The sequence below is a fragment of the Salmo salar genome, chromosome ssa15, assembly GCF_905237065.1.
Source record: "Salmo salar chromosome ssa15, Ssal_v3.1, whole genome shotgun sequence".
NCBI classification, from domain to species: domain Eukaryota; kingdom Metazoa; phylum Chordata; class Actinopteri; order Salmoniformes; family Salmonidae; genus Salmo; species Salmo salar.
Genome location: NC_059456.1, coordinates 77,501,952 through 77,528,715, shown reverse-complemented (window position 1 = coordinate 77,528,715; position 26,764 = coordinate 77,501,952). Strand labels below are relative to the sequence as shown.

The 26,764-nt window shown below is 43.6% G+C and overlaps 1 protein-coding gene, 1 long non-coding RNA gene and 1 pseudogene across 3 annotated transcripts; 1 reads left to right on the top strand and 2 right to left on the bottom strand.

Moving 5' to 3' along the window:
* Positions 1-4,139: 4,139 nt before the first annotated feature.
* LOC106572286 (UDP-glucuronosyltransferase-like) lies at positions 4,140-5,035 on the top strand (annotated as a pseudogene).
* Positions 5,036-8,709: 3,674 nt separating this feature from the next.
* On the bottom strand, positions 8,710-12,584 carry LOC106572075 (uncharacterized). Of its 2 annotated transcripts, none has more exons than XR_006759246.1 (7): positions 11,665-12,584; positions 11,265-11,530; positions 11,026-11,152; positions 10,873-10,937; positions 10,271-10,465; positions 9,688-10,167; positions 8,710-9,542 (listed from the first exon to the last, which is right to left on the bottom strand). It is a non-coding gene; the product is annotated as an uncharacterized lncRNA (long non-coding RNA). The 2 variants fall into 2 exon arrangements; XR_001321052.2 differs by having other exon boundaries at positions 8,711-9,542; positions 11,625-12,584.
* A 4,102-nt stretch (positions 12,585-16,686) lies between these two features.
* gss (glutathione synthetase) lies at positions 16,687-24,968 on the bottom strand. Its single transcript, XM_014145876.2, has 12 exons — positions 24,785-24,968; positions 24,359-24,503; positions 21,088-21,309; positions 19,409-19,548; positions 19,120-19,236; positions 18,869-18,949; positions 18,603-18,680; positions 18,359-18,425; positions 18,031-18,225; positions 17,823-17,904; positions 17,527-17,716; positions 16,687-17,301 (listed from the first exon to the last, which is right to left on the bottom strand). Exons 2-12 carry the CDS (start codon positions 24,491-24,493, stop codon positions 17,178-17,180), a joined length of 1,431 nt encoding a protein of 476 aa, XP_014001351.1. The 5' UTR covers positions 24,494-24,503; positions 24,785-24,968; the 3' UTR covers positions 16,687-17,177.
* Between the last annotated feature and the right edge of the window lie 1,796 nt (positions 24,969-26,764).

The following is a 26,764-nucleotide window of genomic DNA, read 5'->3' as shown; positions in this document are numbered from 1 at the left end:
TGTTGAATCACTCATGTGATCTTCCTGTCAAGTTTTGTGTCCCCTCGGGCCTATGTGGCGGGGGAGATCTTCGTGGGCTATATACTCAGCCTTGTCTCAGGGTGGTAAGTTAGTGTCCTGTTGACTCTACCTTGTCTCGGACCTGCTGCTTCGACTCTCTCTCGCTCTCTCTCTCTCTCTCTCGGAAAATGCATGTGTTAATAGTTTTGTGTTAACAGTATTGCTCATCTTAAATAGATCTGTACAACTCTGACCATTGTTTATGGCTGATTATTTGCAGCTACTACAGGAGGTTGGTGGCACCTTAAATAAGGAGAATGGGCTCGTGGAAATGTCTGGAGCGGAATTGGTGGAATGGTATCAAATACATCCATTCCATTCACTCGTTTCCAGCCATTATTATGAGCCGTCCTTCTCTCAGCAGCCTCCACTGCCTTCTACATGCTCATTCCTGTTTACCACTCCCTGCAAAACAGTTCTTGGGAAACAGAGAGAAACTCCAGCTGTTGCAGGAACTCCCCCCTCCCAAATCTTTCTCAAGAACATCTTCGGAAGAACTCCAGAAACACATATATATACCATATTTCCAAACACAGGCAACAATCCAAAATTGATAGTCATAATATGGCCTGACGAGTCCTGGCTGTCGATTGTTTTGGACATCATACACAACATGAACACAGGAACACCCCTGTATGATTAGCTGCTTGACATTTACTTTAAGGGATGTGCTTTCACAAGGTATGTTTAGTATGCTGCCCAAAACATTTGTTTTTCACTCACACACACACACACACACACACACACACACACACACACACACACACACACACACACACACACACACACACACACACACACACACACACACACACACACACACACACACACACACACACACACAAACCGCACTGAGGGAGTAGAAGTCATTCTGTTGGAGCACAGTGCTCTGTAAGGTCAGTGTGACCCGTCTCTCCCTGTATAGCAGGGTGTTCTACTAGTCAGTGATCCTGGTCCTCATCACTGCCTGCGTGTGTGGCCTGGATCTCAAATACCCTCTGCAAAGCGTCTGCTCTTAAAAAAAAACATTCAAAACTGTTTCCCACCATAAGCGTATCAAATGCGGCGATATATATTTGGCTCACATCTCATGTTTTACTCTTCTCTGTGAAAGTTAGATATAATCAACTGCACCGCAGAGTTTCTAGCTGCACTTGTTCAAGGCATGGCAGTTGTTCTCACATTTTTGTGAATGAGTCAGACAGACTAATTAGAGAGGGCGGACAGCTATCCCAGCTATCCACTCCAGCACTTTCACATCTGTGACGGATCCAATAGTTGGCCAGCCAGCCAGCCACCCTCCTACTGCAACAAGCCAGTACATGGGAGAGCTGCCTGAGAGGAAGGCTGGCTATAGTGTGGGAGATAACTAAGTCAATGTTTGCCTACAGCATGCCTCAGGGGTTTCCAAGGCAGGAATGAAAAGTCTCAGGGTGACCCTGACTCCTTGGGGCTGGCGCTACCTGCAGTGTCCCCATCCCCGCCTGCGGGAGTGCAGCATTCCTGCTGCCTGACTCAAAGCTCCACACATTGTGTTGGCCAGAATGGCTATTAAGGGAAAGGTCAGCTTTCTCTCTCAAGCAAACAGGCAAACAGGATGACATGGAGCGCAGGGCAGAGGGGAGGGCGTGGTGACCAGACCACAAGCAGATTCCTGTCACTCCCCTTCTGAGGCAGAGGGAGGGAGGGAGACACACATCAATAGTCAGAACGGCAACTGTCAGCATGAGCCTGTCGACTCACCCCTTGGACTCACCCATTAGTAAATAACATTGTTTATACACAAGAGGAGATGTTATTGACGGGTTGTCTTGTCTTTTAGATCTTTGTTTATGTACAATTGCTTTGGAAAACTCACTGAGGGCTCTGTTCAATCCGTATCATGGAAGTTCAGAGTTACAGCATGATTGAAATTTAAAGGTAATGTTCTCCCTTTAGCGGAGACCATGTTCACGGTAAAGGCTGCATATGCCGGCTCAATCGGAAATTACCTTTACATTTCTATTGCGCAATCTGTAACACTTCAGTAATATAGATTGAATAGAGTCCTGAGAGAGTTTTCAGAGTTTTGCATGACAGTGAACTCCTAAGCTGTATGAACATGATGTTTAGAACGGCTTTTGGTGGCATGCTGGACACATCAGCAAAACACCATATTGAACCCTAGAATAGTCTTTGTTGGAAGGAAGGCCTGCTGGGGCTGGATTCAATCCGTATCGTGGAAGATCCGCATTAAAATGTAAAGGTCATTTCATATTGAGCCGCCATATGCAGCATTTACCGTGAACCCAGTCTTTGCCAACGTGGGAACATTGCCTTTAAATGTGTATTGAGCCATAACGTGGATCTTCCGCCATAGTTCTGCAATACGGATTGAATCCAGCCACTACCACACACAGAAACAAATATGGATATCAAATCCGACTTTACTGTGCTACAATCAGAGGAGACCAGTGAGAGGAGCTATATGAGGACGGACTTATTGTAATGGCTGGAATGGAATCAACGGAATGGTATTAACCACATCAAACACATGGACACAATGTGTTCGACTCTGTTCTATTGATCCCATTCCAGCCATTACAATGAGCCTGTACTCCTGTAGCTCCTCCTACCAGCTTCCTCTGGCTACAATTGTTTAAGGCATTCTACCTCACTATTCTCTCTTCCTCTCTCTCTGTTGAAATATTTGTCATAGTCATCCCCATAACCACCCCCATGCATTCCCATCAACCCCTCCCACTAATTTCCCGTAAACTAGTGCATCACTCACTTCCTCATTCCTGTGAGAGTAGTTGAGGAGATGCCGATGTGTCAATACTTGCTTCTGCTTGTTGTTGTTCATTTGTGGCTTTCACAGTCAAGCTAACATGTACTTTGTCATACAATTACATGACTATTTATGATAAGTATGTATGCAATGTCTTCCATGTATGCAAAGTCTTCCATGCATGCAAAGTCTTCCAAGGAATGTGCCTCTGTAACTGCATTCTTAGGCTTTTTGAGTTTTCATTCAAGTCTTTTATTACTCATTAAGATAGTGGAAGAGGAAGTTGGGGTTAGGAAAGTTCCAATTTACAATAATGAAGAACTTAAAAGTTGACAACAGGAATTGAACCTTGACTCGTGTGACTGTAACACATTTGTTCCTCTGAGGCTACAGCCTACCTCCAGTACACATTCAGGTCAATGGTAGTGTGATGGGCCGGATGGGTTCCTGTCTGTCTTCTGCTTGCATGTCGTTCTCCTTTCAGCCAGCCGCTCCAGTCGTTAGGACAGGATGTTATCACACTGTGATGACTGAGCAAAGAGAGTGAAGCGCGCTGGCACAGACCTTTGTCTCCACGGGATGCAACCATATTATCTGCACTTAACAGATCTACTCTAAAGGTCTTCTGCCAAATCACTGGGCATGAACACGTGGACAAGGAAATGTGCTAGTGTCAGGGGGAGAACACACAATAAAGGGAGATAACGTAGTAACAGCGCTTTGAAGCTAAAGAATAAGAGAGATCCAAATCCCTTGGTGTTCTAGTTGCTCTGTTGTCTGTGCTGGACTTTACTCCCATGACAGAGCCCTGTGTGTAGACTGTGGGGGAGGTTCCCTGAAGTGTTCCTTATTGACATGCTGACAACTGGCATTACTAACAAGACTGGTGGCCTTTCTTCAAAAATCAAACAACATATTAGGAAACACTAACATTCCCAATATGCATTTGTTTTCAGGAAAGGGAGTAAACTGGGCATATCGGTAAATACAAACGGCTGATTCTGATTCAGCCCATTGCAACACATCATCCTAAACTCCACTTCAATTTGAATGTGTGTAACATGTATTCTCCTCTCAAACTCTTGACAGAACTTTTTTCTATTTAAATCCACAGTAACACAGTGAAACTACATTGTCAATTGTCGGCTACTGTTCACTCCCGATTCTAACTGTCTGTTTGTATAGTTCCCTCTATTCTGTAGTATAACCAAGTGAAGTGACCACTCTATCCTATGGCTGAAGGAGGAGTGTTTCTGAGGGCAGCTGCTCTGCCTCCATCTGGACTTCCCTCAGGTTGGGAAGCTGCTTGATGCCCATGGACGGCAGCCACTGGACTGGGATGAGGAGCATAGTGGAGGAGCTTGGTCGGAGGGGACACAGGGTGGTGGTGGTGATTTCAGGGGTAGCAGCAGGGGGCCTTCGCAGCACTACATCACCCTGACCTCCCTGTGTGGCATTACTACCAAACCCTGACAGTGCTTAGGAACAAACCTCCTATATAACAAGAAGCTGATGCAAACCCTGACTGATCCCTTTTAGCCTGTTGGTGTCATCGTTGGAGACTCTCTCTTCATCCATAACTGCCCCCTGTGTGGTGTAGAGTTTGAGGCCAGCCAGTGCCCATTCCCTGCCTCCTATGTCCCCTCACACTACACAGACCACATGACCTTGAGACAGAGGAGTGTCCCTGCTTGAGCCCCTGTCTTGCAGATACCTGTACTCAGGAGTCAAGGCCTTCATCACACATGGAGGGATCCATGGGATCCACGAGGGGATCTGTAACGGTGTGCCCATGGTGATGATGCCCTTGTTTGGTGACCGGTGTGCCAACGTGCAGCGCATGGCAGCACAAGGCGAGGGAAAAGTCCTCAGTATTAATGATGTGACCTCAGACAAAATTCTGAAGGCCCTTAATAAGATAATCAATGACAAAACGTACAAGGAGAAGATTACGAAGCTTTGGGCCGTGCATAAGGACTGTCCTGTTAATTCCTTTTCCTGGCGATCTTCTGGAGTGAATTTATTAAGAGGCACAAAGGAGCAGATCATGTGAGGGCAGCGGCCCATGAGTTGAACTGGATTCAGTACCACTGCCTGGATCTCTTCATCCTGCTCATCATCTTAGTTATAGCTGTTGTCATGGCAACTGCCAAACCCTCAGATTCTGTTTCCACCAGTGCTGCTTTGAGAGGAATCAGTAAATAGTAGCCAAGTAGGGTTTTCTGTAAGGTGTGAATAAAATAACATAGGTTAAATGAAAGTAAAGCCTGACAGAGGTTTGCCGAAAACACACTTTATTTTCAAAAGAGGGTGTAGAATAAAAAATTAAGTGATTCGTAGTAAATACATTTGATTTGACAGTTTATTTTTTACAGTCTATGGACAAAACAGAGTGGTGTAGGGATTGCAGCAGGAAAGTGAGTCAGGCAGGGAAGCTACTCCGAGTCCTGTCTCAGTGTTGTTGTCCTTCCCTGTCCTCCCATGCAGAGCCGGAGCACTGTGACCCACTTCCACCCTGTCATGACCCACTTCCTGTCATTCCTTTCTGACCTGGCGCCTCTGTCTGCAGTCTCTGCCACTCTCACCACAGTGCACTGCTATCTGGGCCACTTGTGTAACCAGCTTGTTAACTCCAATAGTTTGCTTTTAGCCCGTGATCAGAGTTGAAGGCTAATCCACTACAACCATTCTCTCAAGCGTTCTCAACTACCTTTGCCAATAATTTGTCCAAGAATGTGAGCAAACTGGCAAGGAAACAAACAGTGGAGTCATTCATGGAGAAAATAGGTACAATTCTTTGTGAGCTTTTGGGAGTCATGCGGAGCCATTTCTGAGAAAGGAAACCTATGGCCAAAAACTGTCTGCTTAGTGATCACCGGAATAATACATATCCTGACCCCTAGAGCAACTTTTGTCGGGAACAAACACAGTTCATTTTCCACTGCTGCAGTCCAGGAAGTAAAGTGGAATACAGCCAAAGCCTTGCGGGAAATGCAGCCCATTGAGAGTGACCTGTGTGTCCATCTGTTTGATGACCCAACTCCTGGAATGTGTGGCACCGGGCGAACAATAACAAAGAGCTCTGATGACAGCAGGATAAAACACACAGGCAGAGTAGACAACAGCACTGCCAGGGACAGAGAGGGCGAGATAACATCCAGGTCAAACTGGCTGTTGTGTGTGTTTGTTGTTAAAGGATAGTCAATCTGGCCCCATTGTCTCCTCTAGAGAGTTGGTAGATCATGAACAAAGAATGGAATGGCTAAACATAGGTATAGGCTACCTTATAAGGATCAGTATTAGGACCATACATGAGTATTTTGATGGCTAATACAACAGTTGCATATCTCAAGTATATTGGTATCGTTTTCAAAAACTATCCATTCATTGATAAGCACACAGTGTTATACCCACTATTTGACCTCTGCAAAAGGCCCAAATGAGAATGATGAGAGATACTGGTTTTTCATAATCATTCTAAAAACCTTTGACATTTTATTTTTTGGAAAGTCCAAGACACCCCGGCCATCCTACAATCTAAGCTTGATGCCCTCAATCTCACACAATTTATCAATGAACCCACCAGGTACAACCCCAAATCCGTAAACACGGGCACCCTCATAGATATCATCCTAACCAACCTGCCCTCCAAATACACCTCTGCTGTCTTCAACCAGGATCTCAGTGATCACTGCCTCATTGCCTGCGTCCGTAATGGGTCTGCGGTTAAGCGACCACCCCTCATCACTGTCAAACGCTCCCTAAAACACTTCAGGGAGCAGGCCTTTCTAATCGACCTGGCCCGGGTATACTGGAAGGATATTGACCTCTTTCCGTCAGTAGAGGATGCCTGGTTATTCTTTAAAAGTGCTTTCCTCACCATCTTAAATAAGCATGCCCCATTCAAAAAATGTTGGACCAGGAACAGATATAGCCATTGGTTCACTCCAGACCTGACTGCCCTTGACCAGCACAAAAACATCCTGTGGCGTACTGCATTAGCATTGAATAGCCCCCGCGATATGCAACTTTTCAGGGAAGTTAGGAACCAATATACACAGGCAGTTAGGAAAGCAAAGGGTAGCTTTTTCAAACAGAAATTTGCATCCTGTAGCACTAGCTCTAAAAAGTTCTGGGACACTGTAAAGTCCATGGAGAATAAGAGCACCTCCTCCCAGCTGCCCACTGCACTGAGGCTAGGAAACACTGTCACCACCGATAAATCCGCGATAATTGAGAATAAGCCTTTTTCTACAGCTGGCCTTGCTTTCCACCTGGCTACCCCTAACCCGGTCAACAGCCCTGCACCCCTCACTGCAACTTGCCCAAGCCTCCCCCATTTCTCCTTCACCCAAATTCAGATAGCTGATGTTCTGAAAGAGCTGCAAAATCTGGACCCCTACAAATCAGCAGGGCTAGGCAATCTGGACCCTCTATTCCTAAAATTAACCGCCAAAATTGTTGCAACCCCTATTACTAGCTTGTTCAACCTCTCTTTTGTATCATCTGAGATCCCCAAAGATTGGAAAGCTGCTGTGGTCATCCCCCTCTTCAAAAGGGGGAGACACTCTAGACCCAAACTGCTACAGACCTATATCTATCCTACCCTGCCTTTCTAAGGTCTTCAAAAGCCAAGTTAACAAACAGATCACCGACCATTTCGAATCCCACCCTACCTTCTCCACTATGCAATCTGGTTTCCGAGCTGATCATGGGTGCACCTCAGCCACGCTCAAGGTCCTAAACGATATCATAACCGCCATCGATAAGAGACAATACTGTGCAGCTGTATTCATTGACCAGGACAAGGCTTTCGACTCTGTCAATCACCACATTCTTATCGGCAGACTCAACAGCCTTGGTTTCTCAAATGACTGCCTCGCCTGGTTCACCAACTACTTCTCTGACAGAGTTCAGTGTGTCAAATCGGAGGGCCTGTTGTCCGGACCTCTGGCAGTCTGTATGGGGGTGCCACTGGGTTCAATCCTCGGGCCGACTCTTTTCTCTGTATACGTCAATGATGTTGCTCTTGCTGCTGGTGATTCTCTGATCCACCTCTACACAGATGACACCATTCTGTATACTTCTGGCCCTTCTTTGGACATCGTGTTAACTAACCTCCAGACGAGCTTCAATGCCATACAACTCTCCTTCCGTGGCCTCTAACTGCTCTTAAATGCAAGCAAAACTAAATGCATGCTCTTCAACCGATCGCTGCCCACACCTACCCACATTACTCTGGACGGTTCTGACTTAGAATATGTGGACAACTACAAATGCCTAGGTGTCTGGTTAGACTGTAAACTCTCCTTACAGACTCACATTAAGCATCTCCAATCCAAAATTAAATCTAGAATCGGCTTCCTATTTCGCAACAAAGCATCCTTCACTCATGCTGCCAAACATATCCTAGTAAAACTGACTATCCTACCGATCCATTACTTCGGCAATATCATTTACAAAATAGCCTCCAACATTCTACTCAGCAAATTGGATGCAGTCTATCACAGTGCCATTCACTTTTGTCACCAAAGCCCCATATACTACCCACCACTGCGACCTGTATGCTCTCGTTGGCTGGCCCTCGCTTCATATCCGTCGCAAAATCCACTGGCTCCAGGTCATCTATAAGTTGTTGCTAGGTAAAGCCCCGCCTTATCTCAGCTACTGGTCACCATAGCAGCACCCACCCGCAGCACGCACTCAAGCAGGTATACTTCACTGGTCACCCCCAAAGCCAATTCCTCCTTTGGCCGCCTTTCTTTCCAGTTATCTGCTGCCAATGACTGGAACGACATGAAAAAATCACTGAAGCTGGACTCATATCTCCCTCACTAGCTTTAAGCACCAGCTGTCAGAGCAGCTCACAGATCACTGCACCTGTACATAGGCAATCTGTAAATAGCCCATCCAACTACCTCACCATATTATTTATTTTGCTCCTGTTGTGTCGCACTGCTTTGCTTCTTCTTGGCCAGGTCGCAGTTGTAAATGAGAACTTGTTCTCAACTAGCCTAGCTGGTTAAATAAAAGGTGAAATAAAAATAATAGAAGAAAATTGACTACTTCAAATTGGAGATTGCCTCAATAGCACTGCCTGTGTGCTAATGTCTTTCTCTATGGAAATATCTTACCCTTTACTGTCACCTGGTGTTCAAACTAAGGAACTGCATTTCATACATCCTAATACCATTCTCCATGTTTGAGTAACAGCAGTTATTGTGATATACTTTCCAAATCAATTACCGCTGTATGAACTCATCATAATTCTACATTATTAAACTTGGTTGATCCCTGCCAGTCATTTGAATAAGTTGAAGAAATCAACAGCAAAGTGCTAATGAAAACTGATGATTATTTCTACTTTTCTCGCTCGGTCCGATTCCTGCATTTCATTGGATAGGCTATTCATTTAATCTGTACCATCAGACAGGCTATGTGAACAATTCCACATCAAATTCAACATAACAGCACATACATCCTACATACATTATGGGCATAGTTGGATGACAGACATTACACTCATCCTTGGATAGTATGGATCCATTGGCTTAATTTATAGACCAGTCAAAATACACTAGTATCAAAAAGGACAGTGACAGTCAGATGAAGAGTGGGTTGTCTTGGACTGTTACTCTGGCAGCCACACCTCCATCAGAGCGCTCATCACTCTTGGTCCTCAGCACACTTATTCAGCACCATGTGACTGCTCCTATGAGAAATCAAATCCAGAGATCAGTGCAAACACAAATAACATTTGTGGGAAATTCTGCCACCACAACACCATCCAGGACATTTATGTATCAGTCAATTAATAATATTGTGACAAAAATATGCATGTCTGTCTGTATGTATACCTGGCATAAGCTCCAAATGTGCCCAGTTCACATATGCAAGTGCTGAGTTTTAGCAGAGTCCCCCGTTACAGGATGTAGTCGTGCACAGGCTGGATCTTGTCCATCCGGATGTAAGCTGCCCTCTATATGTCACACCCTCCAGTACCTGACAGATCTCAGCTCCATAGATGTGGTTGCCCACAGGAGGAGGAATTCTACACATCAACAGACAGGCCAGAGCATGACGGTGTCAGGGTCACAAGAGACTAGGTGCATTCGTTTTGCCTCACCTGGGGCACAGAGTGGGTAGAGTTTGTACATTGTAGACCATTCCAATGGTCCTAAAGTGAAATCTCAGCTCACCCGGGGCACCAGGCGACCTTTAGTTAATGCACTCATTGTAAGAAGAGCTGAGGTCCTTTTACCCCCACCTTCCCTCTGTGGCTTCAGGACAAACTGGTCTGGTTTTGCCAAAGCCACAGTCTTGTCACCTTCTGGTCCCTGTTGTGACCAAGTAAGGTCATTGAAAAAGAAATGCTAACCATTTACAACAGCATTGTAAAGAGAAGAGGTAATATGTTAACATTTAACCAGGTTCTCTTACCATGTCTAGACTATACAGCCCTGCAAAGGTGGCCCAGATCTGATCCACCACGTCAGGTTCACCAGGAAAGAACCTCTCCAGAACACCAGGTCTGGCCAGTTCCTGTTGGACCTTCTTGGTGCCAGCCAGGTGGGTACTGATATCTGGACACTTCACAGCCATAGAACGTTCCATCATGAGGCCAGCCTCCCAGCTCTACACAAAATCATACAGGGAAGATTATTACTGCTGAATCAAAGGGCCAAATCCAATCCAACAGTATCATTATCATCATAGATAGAGGAACTGGGAAGTGGTCTCTGAATCAGTCTTGTGAATTTAAGGGGTACATACATTACAGTCAATGATAACCTTTCTCAGTAGTCCGTGTAAAGGTTAAAATTAAATAAATGCTGTAAGCCCTTTATTTAACTAGGCAAGTCAGTTAAATTCTTACTTACAATGACAGCCTACCGGGGAACAGTGGGTTAACTGCCTTGTTCAGGGGCAGAATGACAGATTTTTACCTTGTCAGCAACCTTTCAGTTACTGGCCCAACGCTCTAACCACTAGGCTACCTGCCACCACAGGTGAAGTACAATGACAGGATGTTACCGTCTAACCTGTTCTGTGTAGTTCTGAGGAATGTACCCATAGCGGAAATATACAATAGCAACCTCTTCCATCTCTGCAGAGAGAATGAGAAACAACAAGAGATATGAATAGAGTTTGACTTGCTTAAATGCAAACAAGCTTCATGTCAGGAACATAATTACATGTTTGTTAGAAATCTAACAATCCATTTGGTCACAACAAGTAACTATAGAACAAATATCCTCGTTTTCAGCAAGGAATCCCATCTTAGATACGTCGTCAAATCGTCTTCGTATAACAGGAATTCTTCTGCAAAAAAAAAAAACATTTTGCAGACAATATGTGGACACTCATGACTTCATTGTGTGAGAACAGATAATTCACTTGACTAATAAGCACCTAGGAATCCAACCAAACTTACCTGTTCCATAGCTCATTCTCAATATATCTATGGCCCAAAAAATACTTCAACCAGAAACGGGACCACTGCCCTGCAGTGAATGAATGTTAGATAGTTAGCATTGCCAGTTGGAGCTTGAATCATTTACATTTAAAGTGATATGAAAACCTTCTGACGCCCATCTTTCTGAGCCGTAGAGGTCCCAGGCCTTAGCCAGACTTGCAGAAGGGTTGTTGTCTAGGACATGCTTGCTTTCATCCAGCTGACCAGGCCTCTTCAGAATGTGCCTAATGATGAAATAATAATAGGCCTTATTTAGAAAAAAATACTTCACAGGGGATATTTAAAGAAATCATTTGATAGCTAGTTATGTGAACATACTGGTGGACGTCTGGTGTGCATGCAGAAACACCACACCCACCGGCAGCAATGATGTTGATCTCTGTTTCAGGGAGCCATTCTGGTCCAACATGTAGTCTGAGCGATTCAGACCCAAAACTATGGACTGGACATTTTTCATAAAGTAGTGTGAACATCCTATCTTAATTGTTCCTAAATTAGATTAATACAAATGTTCTTAATATCTGATATAGTTCATTAACATTTAAATAGAACTACAACACCCTACCTGGTTCCTCCCAGTGAAAAGCGGTGGAATTGCCCTGTCGCCCTTTCCTGCAGTAAATGACCTAGTGACCTCATGTTATTCAGAGTTAATAAACATTATTTCAAAAACCAACCGAAAAGCCAGTGTTTCTATATTTCTATCGTCTGTGATGTACATAATGTGTAATATTGGGATGCAAACTAAAAATGTAATACATTTTAACTCTATATCTGACATGGTACAGGTGTCTTCCTTTTTTTAAGCCCATAACCATGTGTGTGAGGTGTATACTTTTGTTTCAAAGTAGATTTGTTTAAGACTACCAAGAAACACTCTGTGTGACCCTGATTTAGCCCACTGCAGTAAAAGGTTAATTTAAACTACAAAACCTGAGTCCTCCCCTCTTGTATGACATGTCTGTATGTTGAATAAACTGCCAGTGAAATCTACTTTGATAGTGCTATTAAAATGTTAAAAAGGAGCAGATCCTTAAATTGTCTACAATCCCTCTATTGCCCTAGTCTTTTCTGCTTGGTCATACAGCTCTCTGTATTACCTGGCTAGAGCCTCCTCCAGGAAGCTTGAGTCCTGGCTGAACTTGTCCACCAGTCGGTTGTAGTGCGTTTGTACTGCTAGAGCCTGGTGGAAGGTAGCCTCGGGCACTGGTGAGGGGAAAAGTGTGAATAGGTGCAAAGGTCACCACCTGAAACCAGACAAAATGAACAGCAGCTCCGATGACTATTTGTTAACTTTAGATAAAATGGACACATTAAAAATAGTATGTATGCCAGCAAACAGACACAGTTCTAGACATGTGACAGCCTCAACTGTTATTGTGTAGCATGCTAGTGTGGTGAAAGCTAAACGGTAAATGCTTAGTGAGCTAATGCTGTCTTGAGATGCAAAGATGACCCAGGTGCAATATCTAGATCAAATATATATATATTTTTTTATTATTATTATTATTATTATTATTATTATTATTTTATTTATTTTTTTCATCAGGGCTCTCCAACCGTGATCCCGGAGAGCTAACTTCCTGTATGTTTTCGCTCCAACCCCAGTTATAACTAACCTGGTTCAGCTTATCAACCAACTAATTATTAGAATCAGGTGTGCTAGATTAGGGTTGGCGTGAAAACCTACAGGATGGTAGCTCTCCAGGAACAGGGTTGGAGATAAAACCTACAGGATGGTAGCTCTCCAGGAACAGGGTTGGAGATAAAACCTACAGGATGGTAGCTCTCCAGGAACAGGGTTGGCGTGAAAACCTACAGGATGGTAGCTCTCCAGGAACAGGGTTGGAGATAAAACCTACAGGATGGTAGCTCTCCAGGAACAGGGTTGGAGATAAAACCTACAGGATGGTAGCTCTCCAGGAACAGGGTTGGCGTGAAAACCTACAGGATGGTAGCTCTCCAGGAACAGGGTTGGAGATAAAACCTACAGGATGGTAGCTCTCCAGGAACAGGGTTGGAGATAAAACCTACAGGATGGTAGCTCTCCAGGAACAGGGCGTGAAAACCTACAGGATGGTAGCTCTCCAGGAACAGGGTTGGAGATAAAACCTACAGGATGGTAGCTCTCCAGGAACAGGGTTGGAGATAAAACCTACAGGATGGTAGCTCTCCAGGAACAGGGTTGGAGATAAAACCTACAGGATGGTAGCTCTCCAGGAACAGGGTTGGAGATAAAACCTACAGGATGGTAGCTCTCCAGGAACAGGGTTGGAGAGCCCTGATCTGGATGGACACTTGCATTTTGTCCGGTAAGCACTTAAAGGGGCAATCTGTGATTCAAACAAAAAAGCCGTCAACCCACCACTTTTTTTGGGGTAAACAGCTGAGGGACAGCGCTGGAGAAATAAAACCACCCTCAAATAAATTCAAGGACTGACCATCCATAAGATCAAAATTATATAGCCATGTTTATACAGTGTGTTTACAATTATATTGTTTACAAATAATGGTGTAAAGCAAGCATATATTTTGGGCTCTGATGGGGTGAGTGAGACATTAAAAATATATTATTTTAGAATCAATGGTTATATATCATTAATTCCAAAAATGGATGTAGCGTTGCAGTTCTTTTGCAGTTCTTAACACAAACCGTTGCACCGGCACCTATTGTACTACCATACCCTGTTCAAAAGCTCTTCAATCTTTTGTTTTGCTATTCACCCTCTGAATGGCACTCACACAATCCATGTCTCAATTGTCTCCAGGCTTAAACATCCTTCTTTAACCTGTCTTCTCCCCTTTGATCTATACTGATTTAACAGGTGACATCAATAAGGGATCATAGCTTTCACCTGGATTCCCCTGGTCAGTCTCTGTCATGGGAAACACAGGTCTTCTTTTGTATACTCAGTGCATTTCCACACTGAGGTTGGAATAACACTGAAATGTTTTATTATTATAATGCCTTTGAAGCGTAAGAGCTGTTTGAAAATACATGTAGTTTTGGCACGTCTGATGACATCACCAGGCGATAAATTAGTTAATAGACCAAAAAAAGAGGGTTCCAAACCTCTCTGCCAATAACAGCTAGTTTTCCCCTCCCCTTGTTTGAGAAATTGCTCTTTGCTAGAAGCATTTTTTTTTTACCCCTTTAGTTGAAAACAATCACAGTAAGGTACTTAATTGTTACCCAGAAATTACTTGACACAGATAAAAAAATTAAAAAAACAGCTACACTGGATCTTTAAGTCTAGATTTAAAAACATTAAATTTACACAGCCGTGGTACCAAGACAGAATAGATTCCCAGTAACTCAATCGGACAACATTCCTCTCATGGCTAAGCACACCAGCATAGGTCCAATGGCTGACCTGCTACTTCTCAACTCGACAGGACAGTAGTGAAGGTGGAACATTTTATGTTCCTCTGCGTACACATCACAGACAAACTGAAATGGTCCACCCACACAGACAGCATGGTGAAGAAGGCGCAACAGCGCCTCTTCAACCTCAGGAGGCTGAAGAAATTTGGCTTGTCACCAAAAACACTCACACACTTTTACAGATGCACAATCGAGAGCATCCTGTCGGGCTGTATCACCGCCTGGTACAGCAACTGCTCCGCCCACAACCGTAAGGCTCTCCAGAGGGTAGTGAGGTCTGCACAACGCATCACTGGGGGCAAACTACCTGCCCTCCAGGACACTTGCACCACCCGATGTCACAGGAAGGCCAAAAATATCATCAAGGACAACAACCACCCGAGCCACTGCCTGTTCACCCCGCTACCATCCAGAAGGCGAGGTCAGTACAGCTGTATCAAACCTGGGACCGAGAGACTGAAAAACAGCTTCTATCTCAAGGCCATCAGACTGTTAAACAGCCATCACTAACATTGAGTGGCTGCTGCCAACATACTGACTCAAATCTCTAGCCACTTTAATTAAAAATTGGATGTAATAAATGTATCACTCGTCACTTTAAACAATGCCTCTTTATATGTTTACATACCCTAGATTACCCTACATTACTCATCTCATATGTATATACTGAACTCTATACCATCTACTGCATCTTGCCTATGTTGCACGGACATCGCTCATCCATATATTTATATGTACATATTCTTATTCATTCCTTTGTTGTTGTGAAATTGTTAGATTACTTGTTAGATATTACTGCATGGTCGGAACTAGAAGCACAAGCATTTCGCTACACTCGCATTAACATCTGCTAACCATGTGTATGGTTTGATTTGACTTGTTACTTTATGAACTAGATCGCATTATATGTACTTGCCTAGTTATATATATATTTAAATAAAAAGATTGATCTATCTATAGTAGGGGATGCCCTCTTTCCCTCAGATGAGTTGGGGGTCTTTTTAGTCCTTATCAAGACTCCATTTTGAAGGGCAAAGTCTTTAGCTTCTTCCACTAAGTCCTTTATAAGTTCAGTGTTCAGCAACACCTCCTCTGGAACCCCACTCGGACTGGTAGCCATTGCAGTTCACCTGTGTTCAAGATGTTAGTGGGATGGCTGAGCTGCAAAATTTGACTCAAGTGAGCATAAAAGCACCAAATTTGGGCACAGGGGAAGATTTAGATTTAGATCTGGACCGCCCCACTGTGTTAAAGTGTACGAGCTGGAGAAAAATAAAATGTTATTCTGGAGTATTATCTGTGACTGTTTTGTTCTTTGTATCCCCTCGTTTGAAATATGAAAAATTTCAATCATTTAGCAGACGCTCTTATCCAGAGCTAGTTACAGTAATGAGTGCATACATTTTCATATTTGTTCGTACTGGTCCCCCATGGGAATCAAACCTGGCATCGCAAGGTCCATGATCCTCAGTGAATGGTTGAGCAAGCTATTGGTGGTAGACGGTAATCATTTTAGGTGCTCTTAAGGTTTCGCTATATGAATACCTTAGCTCTGCCGTACAATTAATCCAAGCAGCAGTTTGACTAGTTTACTGTATGTCATGACATCCAAGTGTTTGAGAATGCAAAATGACGACATACCTGGGCCATAACCTTTACAGTTTAGGTAATAATATATGCCATTTAGCAAACGCTTTTATCCAAGGCAACTTAGTCATGTGTGCATGCATTTTACATACGGATAGTCCTGGCAATCTAACCTACTGTCCTGATGTTGCAATCGCCAAACTTTACTAACTGAGCCACAATAAGTAACACCTCCATGAATATGCAAATCACTACATTATTTTCCCATGTCCCATCTGGTGTTCATAAAATGGAACTGAATTTTATGTCATAACTTTATCCATCTGTCTAATGCCAATATAGTAACCCACTGCATCAAATCCCATCAGTTTATTATGAATGCATATTAAAAAAATAAATACAAAAGGCCGGAAGTAATAAAACAATTTATTACTATTATTCCCATGAACAATCTATTTATCTTTATACTATTATTTACTCTAGGGATATTACCTCGCAATTCTTCTCTTCTTTCCTGATTAAAACAGTTTCTCCATTTGATTGTTCAATATCTGGAATACTAGTTTTTGGTGTGAAATAATCATAGTTCTGTATTTTATGTTTCCATTCATTTCTTGGCTCTGTTTAAGTCTACCCAGCAGTGATAGAAATGTATTGCGGCAGTAAGACTTCATAGTGTCGGCACACAGCTTTTCTTCGTCCATCAGGCTCATTCCTGATCTGCACAAGCTCTAAGAGCACACATTTGATTCTACAGTAAAAGTACAAAATAAACATCTAAAATAGATGGGGAGCAGCAATTTTCTCTGCGGTCAAAGAAGAGCACTTGTGTGTTTAACTTTTCTTATTACCATGCTTCTGTGCAGTTTCACTATTAATGTGACAGAGGGCAGTGTCGGTCAGACGAGGAGTGGATTGTCTAGCACTGCCACTCCAGCAGCCACACCTCCATCAGAGTGTTCATCACTCTTGGTCCTCAGCAGATGTCCAGCACACTCATTCAGCACCATGTCTTGCCCATGCCTGTGTGGACACAGAAATCATGACACACACAACCATTCAGGGAGGAGACAAAAGGCATCTCTTTTACTCTGCAGGAGTACATTGTTATCACCACATCTTGACGCAATAGTTTTCAGTGGGCCAAAATGTATACCACCTCCAATTACAGTATACTTCATTTCAACTCACATATACAATTTCTATAAAGTTGTCAAGACAGGAATGTATACAGAAGGGTCTTTGTACCTGACGTAGGCCCCAAATACACCCAGCTCACTAAGGCAGGTGCTGAGTTTGAGTGGCGTCCCCAGCCTAAGGAGGTAGTTGTGTACAGGGCGGGGCTGAACCTTGTCCATCAGAATATAGGCCATCCTCTCTGTGCTCTGCTTCACACCCTCCAGTACCTGACATATCTCAGCTCCATAGAGGTTGTTGCCTACAGGAGTAGAGGAAATCTACACTTTAGCAGACAGGCCAGAGCATGACAAGGTTAGAGGTCAGGATCATGAGAGATGTGAAGCAAAGAGCCGAGGTCCTCTTACCCCCACCTTCCCTCTGTGGCTTCAGGACAAACTTGTCTGGTTTTGCCAAAGCCATAGCCACAGTCTTGTCACCTTCTGGTCCCTGTTAGTAAGATTGAATAAGAAAGTTGAAGCAGAAAAGCAAACTGCTAGGAAAGGCTTTATAAAGAAAGAGTTATGTACGTAAACATTGTCGAGACTCCAAAAGAGCCCGGTTTTGTTCTCTTACCATGTCTAGAGTATACAGCCCAGCAAAGGTGGCCCGGATCTGGTCCACAACGTCAGGTTCACCAGGAAAGAACCTCTCCAGAACACCAGGTCTGGCCAGTTCCTGTTGGACCTTCTTGGTGCCAGCCAGGTGGGTACTGATATCTGGACACTTCACAGCCATAGAACGTTCCATCATGAGACGAGCCTCCCAGTTCTACAAAAAAAAAAAAAATCATACACATTGTCATAATAATAAGTGATTGCATCAGTTTCACGATGATAGATTTTACAACCCCAGCAAAGCTCTGAGAACGTGAAGAAAAAAATGAAGATGATTGTGTTCAAACCTGTTCTGTGTAGTTCTGTGGCATGTACCCATTGCGGAAATACACAATAGCAACCTCCCGTCCATCTCTGCAACAACAAAACAAAAAACAAAACAAAAATGAAACAATGAGCATGGCATTACATTGAAAGCAAAGCAATGTTCAACAGTCTTCATCAGTAACAGATGTTGCAAAATCAAAACATTAGTATATGTCGAGCACGCAAATGACCGTAACAAACTTTCTACAAGAAAGTAACACTTACACAAACAGCCTCTTATCCTGATCAAGGAATCCCGTCTTAGCTACATCTTCGAACTGTCTTCGTATAACAGGAATATTTCTGAAAACAAGCAGAAATATTTTATGTCGCGCCATTTTGATATACCAAATGGTAGTCAACTACATTTGTCTACCATGGCTACAAAAATGATAGGAGGAGGCTCCATCACAGCATCACCAACAGGATAAAAATCGGATGATTGCGTCAGAGTTGATTATGATGCGTTTGACCAAGCACCCAGGCCTTACCTCTTCCATAGCTCATTCTCCACATATCGATGGTCGAAGATGTTTCTTTGGAGCTCTTCAACCAGATACAAGACTACTGCCCTTTAAGGACAGAGAATTATTAAAAGCTCAGCAGTGGTATCTACTTTGTGTTCTGTTACTGACAGACAACCAACAAAACGTCCTAGTTTTCCGTATCCTCTTTTTTTCTTTGTACAAACTGACGGATGTCAAATGCATTCACACATCTGAATCCTAACCAAGAAACCCACCTTTCTGAGCCGTAGAGGTCCCAGGCCTTAGATAAGCCCTTTGCCAGACCTGCAGAAGGGTTGTTGTCTAGGATACGCTTGCTATCCTCCAACCGACCAGCCACCTTCAGGATGTGTCTATTGATGCAGACATAGACAGGGTCATTCACAGGGCATTCAATTGTTTACAACTTTTCTTCAAACCAAACATACTTCGCCAATTCCCTTCTCCATCCTCCCGTATATTTTACAGCAGCAGAATAAAAACCTTCAGCAGGGAAAACCGACAGTATTGTTGTGGTTCACATACCGGTGGACGTTTGGCGTGTGTGAGGCAAGACCACCAAAACTGGCAGCAATGGTGTTGATCTCGATCTGCTTCAGGGAGGCACTCCCATCCTCATTCTGGTCCAGCATGTAGTCTGAGCGATTCAGACCCAAAACTATGGACTGGAAATGCACAATGAATAAATGAGCATGAGCAAAGTCTTTGACCTCATCCTAAATGTATTTGATTGTTGCAACTTGAAATGCATTCAAACATAGCATCTGATATTGCTCAGCCTTCAACACCATAGTACCCTCCAAGCTCGTCATTAAGCTCGGGGCCCTGGGTCTGAACCCCGCCCTGTGCAACTGGGTCCTGGACTTCACTGATCCTCAACACAGGGGCACCACAAGGGTGCGTGCTCAGCCCCCTCCTGTACTCCCTGTTCACCCATGACTGCATGGCCGCGCACGCCTCCAACTCAATCATCAAGTTTGCAGTTGACAACAGTAGTAGGCCCGATTACCAACAACGACGAGACGGACTACAGGGAGGAGGTGAGGGCCTTGGTGGAGTGGTGCCAGGAAAATAACTTCTCCCTCAACAAAACGAAGGATCTGATTATGGACTTCACGAAACAGAAGAGGGAGCACGCCACTATTCACATCGACGAGAATGCAGTGGAGAAGGTGGAAAGATTCAAGTTCCTTGGCGTACACATCACTGACAATCTGAAATGGTCCACACAGTGTGGTGAAGGCGCAACAGCGCCTCTTCAACCTCAGGAAGCTGATGAAATTTGGCTTAGCCCCTACGACCCTCACAAGCTTTTACAGATGCACAATTGAGAGCAGCTTGTCAGGCTGCATCACCGCCTGGTACGACAACTGCACCGCCCACAACCGGGCTCTCCAGAGGGTGGTGTGGTCTGCCCAACACATAACCTGTGGCACACTGCCTGCCCTACAGGACACCTACAGCACCCGAAGGAAGGCCAAAAAGATCATCAAGGACATCAACCACCCGAGCCAAGGTCTGTTCACCCGCTATCATCCAGAAGGTGAGGTCAGTACAGGTGCATCAAAGCTGGGACCGAGAGATAGAAGCTGTTTTTCAATCTCAAGGCCATCAGACTGTTAAATAGTCATCACTAACACAGAGGCTGCTGCCTTCATACAGACTCAAAAGCATTGGACGCTTTAATAAATGGATCACTAGTCCTTTAATAATGCCACTTAAATAATGTTTACATAGGAGATGAGTAATGTAAGCTATGTATATACTGTATTTTATACCATCTATTGCATCTTGCCTATGCCGCTCGGCCATCGCTCATCCATATATGTATATGTACATATTCTTATTCCATCCCTTTAGATTTGTGTGTATTAGGTAGTTGTTGTAGAATTGTAAGATATTACTGCACTGTCGGAACTAGAAGCACAAGCATTTCACTACACTCGCATTAACATCTGCTAACCATGTGTATGACCAATAAAATTTAATCTCATGTATATACTGTATTCTATTCTACTGTATTTTAGTCAATGCCACTCATCCTAATATTTATATATATTTTTTATTCCATTATTTTACTTTTAGATGTGTGTATTGTTAGATATTACTGCACTGTTGGAGCTAGGAACACAAGCATTTCGCAACACCTGCAAAAAATGTGTTACCAATAACATTTGATTTGTTAGAAAGCAATAATACCCTACCTGGGTCTTTCCTTCCTGTAAAACATGTCTGTATATATTGAACAACCTCCCAGTGAAATCATCCACTTTGATGGTGCTGGCTAGAGCCTCCTCCAGGAAGCTTGAGTCCTGGCTGATCTTGTCCACCAGTCGGTTGTAGTGCGTTTGTACTGCTAGAGCCTGGTGGAAGGTAGCCTCGGGCACTGGCGAGGGGAAAAGTGTGAACGGTGCATAGGTCACCACCTGAAACCAAACACAATAAGGGTGCCTTTGTAAATTCCCCATGACAATCTACTCTGATTTGAGAGTGGCAGAGTGCAGAATAATTGAGGAGTTTGCGAATGCCCTAAACTCTTGTTATGGCAGATATGTAAACATCGGCAAAGAAACTGAATTCAATTGTTGCCAGTAACCCAGTTAGCCACCAACGCTCTAGATAACATGAAAACAGCCTAACCAGCTCTGCTAGGGCGAGTAAAATGTTCAAAGTGAGGTGTTAAAGCTTCTTCCAGACACGAAAGAGAGCAAGCTTATATTATTTTGGATGATATATCGATACTTTGAATCCAAGTTTCAATTTGCTAGGTAGCGTTAGCATGCGCTAATCGGCTGTACCTTTGCCAAAACTATGGAATTTTTCCTCCTATAGCTTGTTCTCCATCTTCTTTTTAAATAGTGAGTCAATATGTTTTCAGCACTTATTTCAACGACTGATCAAAAACTCTGCTGCAGATATATATAGTGAGCAATGTTTGGAACATCAAATTGCTATAAAATCACAGTATCAATTCAGAAAACATATAGAATCGTGAGAACAGCCATATATAGTACCAGTCAAAAGTTAGGACACACCTACTCATTCAAGGGTTTTTATTTTTACTATTTTCTACATTATAGAATAATAGTGAAGACATCAAAACTATGAAATAACACATGTAGTAACCAAGAAAGTGTTAAACACAAAATATATTTTATATTTGAGATTCTTCAAAATAGCCACCGTTTACCTTGACAGCTTGCACACTCTTGGCATTCTCTCAACCAGCATTACCTGGAATGATTTTCCAGTCTTCCACATATGCTGTGCACTTGTTGGCTGCATTTCCTTCACTCTGCGGTCCAACTCATCCCAAATGATCTCAATTGGGTTGAGGTCGGGTGATTGTAGAGGCCAGGTCATCTGATGCAGCACTCCATCACTCTCCTTCTTGGTCAAATAGCCCTTACACAGCCTGGAGGTGTGTTTGGTCATTATCCTGTTGAAAAACAAATTATAGTCCCGCTGAGCACAAACCAGATGGGATGGCGTATTGCTGCAGAATGCAGTGGTTGCGATGCTGGTTAAGTGTGCCTTGAATTCTAAATAAATCACAGAAAGTGTCACCAGCAAAGCACCCCCACACCACCTCCTCCATGCTTTATTGTGGGAACCACACATGCGGAGATCATCTGTTCACCTACTCTGCGTCTCTCAAAGACACGCACATTTGGACTCAGAGAAAAAGACAGATTTCCGACAGTAATGTCCATTGCTTGTGTTTCTTGGCTCAAGCAAGTCTCTTCTGCTTATTGGTGTCCTTTAGTTGTGGTTTCTTTGCAGCAATTCGACCATGAAGGCCAGACGTGTCTGTTACTTGAACTCTGTGAAGCATTTATTTGGGCTGCAATTTCTGAGGCTGGAAACTAATTAACCTATCCTCTGCAGCAGAGGTAAGTCTGGGTCTTCCATTCCTGTTGCGGTCCTCATGAGAGCTAGTTTCATCATAGCGCTTTATGGTTTTTGCATCTGCACCTGAAGGAACTTTCAAAGTTCTTCACATTTTCTGTATTGACTGACCTTCATGTCGTAAAGGACTGTCGTTTCTCTTTGCTTATTTGAGCCGTTCTTGCCATACCATGGACTTGGTCTTTTACCAAATAGGGCTATCTTCTGTATACCACCCCTACCATGTCACAACACAACTGATTGGCTCAAATGCATTAAGGAAAGAAATTCCACAAATTAACCTTTAATGCACACCTGTTAATTGAAATGCATTCCAGGTGACTACCTCATGAAGCTGGTTGAGAGAATGCCAAGAGTGTGCAAACTATTTCATAGTTTTGATGTCTTCACTATTATTCTACAATGTAGATAAAAGTAAAAATAACAAAAAACCCTGGAATGAGTAGGTGTGTCTCCAAACTTTTTTTTGTGTGTGTATGCATGTATGCATGTATGCATGTATGTATGTATGCATGCATGTATAAAAAGTTACCTTTATTTAACTAGGCAAGTCAGTTAAGAACAAATTCTTATTTACAACGATGACCTAAACCAGCCAAACCCGGACGACGCAGGGCCAATTGTGCGCCACCCTATGGGACTCCCAATCACAGCCGGTTGTGATACAGCCTGGATTTGAACCAGGGTGTCTGTAGTGACGCCTCTAGCACTGAGATGCAGTGCCTTAAACCGCTGCGCCACTTGGGAGCCCTATATGTCATGATCGTGAGGTACCTGGAAAGTCCCAGCCCCAGTGCTTGATTGCCGCCGAGGTCAGAACGCTAGGATCAACCCTACTCCTCGGCCAGAGCGGCCAGTGAGCGCTCTGAACGCTCCAAGAGTCTAACGCTCTGAATTTACGAAAGGACAATCTGACAACACCCTGAATTTACAAACGACCAGAGCGCATGTACAATAGTACAGGTATGCAATTTAATTGCATTAACTGTCTTGGCATTCTGCTCTCTGAACATTTAAGATGGTAGATTAGATACTTGGTATAGTGAAAAATAAACAGAAAAACATGTAACATGACCACTGAGACAGAATATATTCCCACAGGGGCGCAACTTTGGTTTTGGAAGTGGAGGGGGGGGATACTTCTAAAACCAGTCAGATAACCACTCCAAACAGCCTACCCGACCGCTCGGAGGCATCCGCATGTTCCTAAAGCACACCGCTGCCTCGTTTTGTATCAAATTCCAATGATAAAACTGGAGGGGGAGGGACAAAAATGCAATTTCATACATGAAAACCGCCCCCGCGTGGTGAAAGTTGCGCCCCTGGATTCCCACAAATACATTCAGACAACACAGGCTCAAAAGAGAGAATTCCTGGCATGGCTGGGCATTACAAAGGCATTTTTGAACAGTTCCAATGGCTGCCCAGTTTCTCCTTCTCCCACTTCTCCATTGAATTAACCCAGACAGGTGATCTTCACCATCTTATAGTAGAGAATTCTATTGTTAAATCAAACAGTTCAGTGTGTCTAAAAGGTTTAGCCTAATCAAGCAGAATAAGGTTTACCTCTGATGAGTTGGGTGTCTCTTTAGTCCGCATCAACACTCCATTTAGAAGGGCTGAGTCTTTTGCCACCTCCACTAAGTCCTTTATAAGATCATTATCCATCAACACATCCTCTGGTATCCCGTTGGCAGCCATTGCAGTTCACCTGTGCAAGGTGAGACCAACATAACGTACTTGCATTGTAACCATGACAAAGCAGATTATTGATTTAACCTTTATTTAGACAGGGATTCCCATTGAGATTAGCTTCGACCGCAACTGGATTCTGATTCTGACGGGACATTGGGCTGATACAGAGATGTAACGTTACAGACTAAAGTTAGCAAGATACTGTAGCTAGCTAGTTAACGTTAGCTACCAGCAGCATCCACATACACTCTGGCTTGCTATCAACCTAAATGCACCACCACATTTTAAATGACAAACCTGTCCTTCTATACGCCGATTATGCTCAGATGATGTGCTCTGGAATGGCAATCCCCCCCCCCAAAACACAGATGTTTTTCCCTAGAAGAATGAACACCGCGGATAAACATGGATTTGGGGGCAAACCAAAGATTACGCCTCTTCCTCTCTCTTCAGAGCTCACTACCGTGAAAACGTCTTCTTCTGTGGATTTTATATGGCAGTTGGCAACCAACTTTAAGGTGCATTACCGCCACCAACTGGACTGGAGTGTGGACCAGCGATAGCGAAGGTCAAAATCCTGCCCAATATTTTCGTCTCCCTAAGGAAACGAAATACATAATTCAATACTATATCCCCTGAAGATTTATCCAGCAATTCAATTAATCCTGGCTCTTCAACCCCATTACTCCTAAAATTTAATAACAATCGCTCCCTTTCCCTCCCATATTTCTGGCACTGAAATAGAACATATTCCACTGTTTCCATCTCCTCCTGACAGTGATCACACCTCCCAGTCAGATGTTTCCCCACCAATTACAATGTACTATTGAGCCTTGTGCCCCCCATTCTCAGCCTTGTGACTACACTTCCCTCCCTTCTCTCTCAGCCTGAGGACCTCCCTTCCCCCACCTTTGCCTGGATCTAACTGTGTACAGGTGTCTTCCCTTTCTCTCCCTGTTCCACAACTCTTGCCATTTGTTTTTAACCACTGTTCTTATCGACCCCTTGGCTTTACTGCTTGACAATTCCATCTCACCATTAGGATGTTTAAGAGCCTGCTTGGCGATAACACCCACCACCTCATTCCCCTCTACTCCCACATGAGCTGGTACCCAGAGGAACATCACAAATACCCCCGTCTCATCCTATACAAGCACTGCAAAACCTCATACAATACATCATGTCTGCTCTGAGACACAAATGTATTTAAGCTCATCAGTGCTGCACAGGAGTCAGAGCAGATGACTACTCTGTCTGGCCTCAACCTCCTCCACCCACTCTGCAGCCAATAGTATGGCCAACAACTCCATTGTGTAAACAGATAAACGATCCGTTGCTCTTTTAGTCACTGCCACCTTAAACTCAGGAAATACTAAAAGCTGCACCGGTCCTCCCTGTTTTAGGGTCCTTAGATCCATGTGTGATTATATTCAATAAAGCATAGTATTGTGTTCTTAAATGTTCACTTACAACTGAATCTACTCCTTCCTCAACATCTCTTACCCTCTCAAGCAACCAAAGCGGGATAACAGGACAAACCACAGAGGGGCTAAACTCCCCCCCAAACAACCCCATCTCTCTCGCCATGCAATTGCCTATCCACCCAAAGCTTGTATTAAGATTTTGTTCATGTTCCCAGCACTCTAGGAGTACCTTTTTTTAGGATGCATAATTGTATGTCATTGTAGATTTACCCAATATGTCATGGCGAGCTGTTTTCTTCTTAACTTTAACAAATCAAATCAAATGTATTTATATAGCCCTTCTTACATCAGCTGATATCTCAAAGTGCTGTACAGAAACCCAGCCTAAACCCCCAAACAGCAAGCAATGCAGGTGTAGAAGCACGGTGGCTAGGAAAAACTCCCTAGAAAGGCCAAAACCTAGGAAGAAACAGCATCTCTTCCAGCATCGCTGCCACCGGGGAGGTCCTAAGGGCTCCACAACATACTGTATTCTTAGGGCTTGGGCCTGGATTACATCTAGCTTTTTTAAAGATGTCTGAGCGGCTGATCCATATGCTATACTTCCATAATCCAGTGATGACCTTAACAGTGCTATATATAGCATTTTCAACACCATTCTATCTACCCCCCACTCCATTCCTGACAAGCAACGCATCACATTCAATATTTTCTTTCCTTTGACAACTACTCTACTACTACTACTATTATTAATAGTAATACTACTACTACTATTAATATGCTCCGCCCGTGTCATTCGAGTGTCAAGCCAGACCCCCAGGAACCTAAAACCCTCCCACCGTCTCCAGATTCC

What these genes read in the sequence shown, in the direction of transcription:
- gss (XM_014145876.2), bottom strand. Translation starts at nt 24,493, where the DNA reads ATGGCTGCCAACGGGATACCAGAGGATGTGTTGATGGATAATGATCTT. An exon ending in TACAGGAAGGAAAGACCCAG is followed by an intron (nt 19,549 to 21,087) that starts GTAGGGTATTAT and finishes GTGCATTTCCAG; the next exon opens with TCCATAGTTTTGGGTCTGAA. An exon ending in GTATTTGGGGCCTACGTCAG is followed by an intron (nt 17,302 to 17,526) that starts GTACAAAGACCC and finishes GTGTCCACACAG; the next exon opens with GCATGGGCAAGACATGGTGC.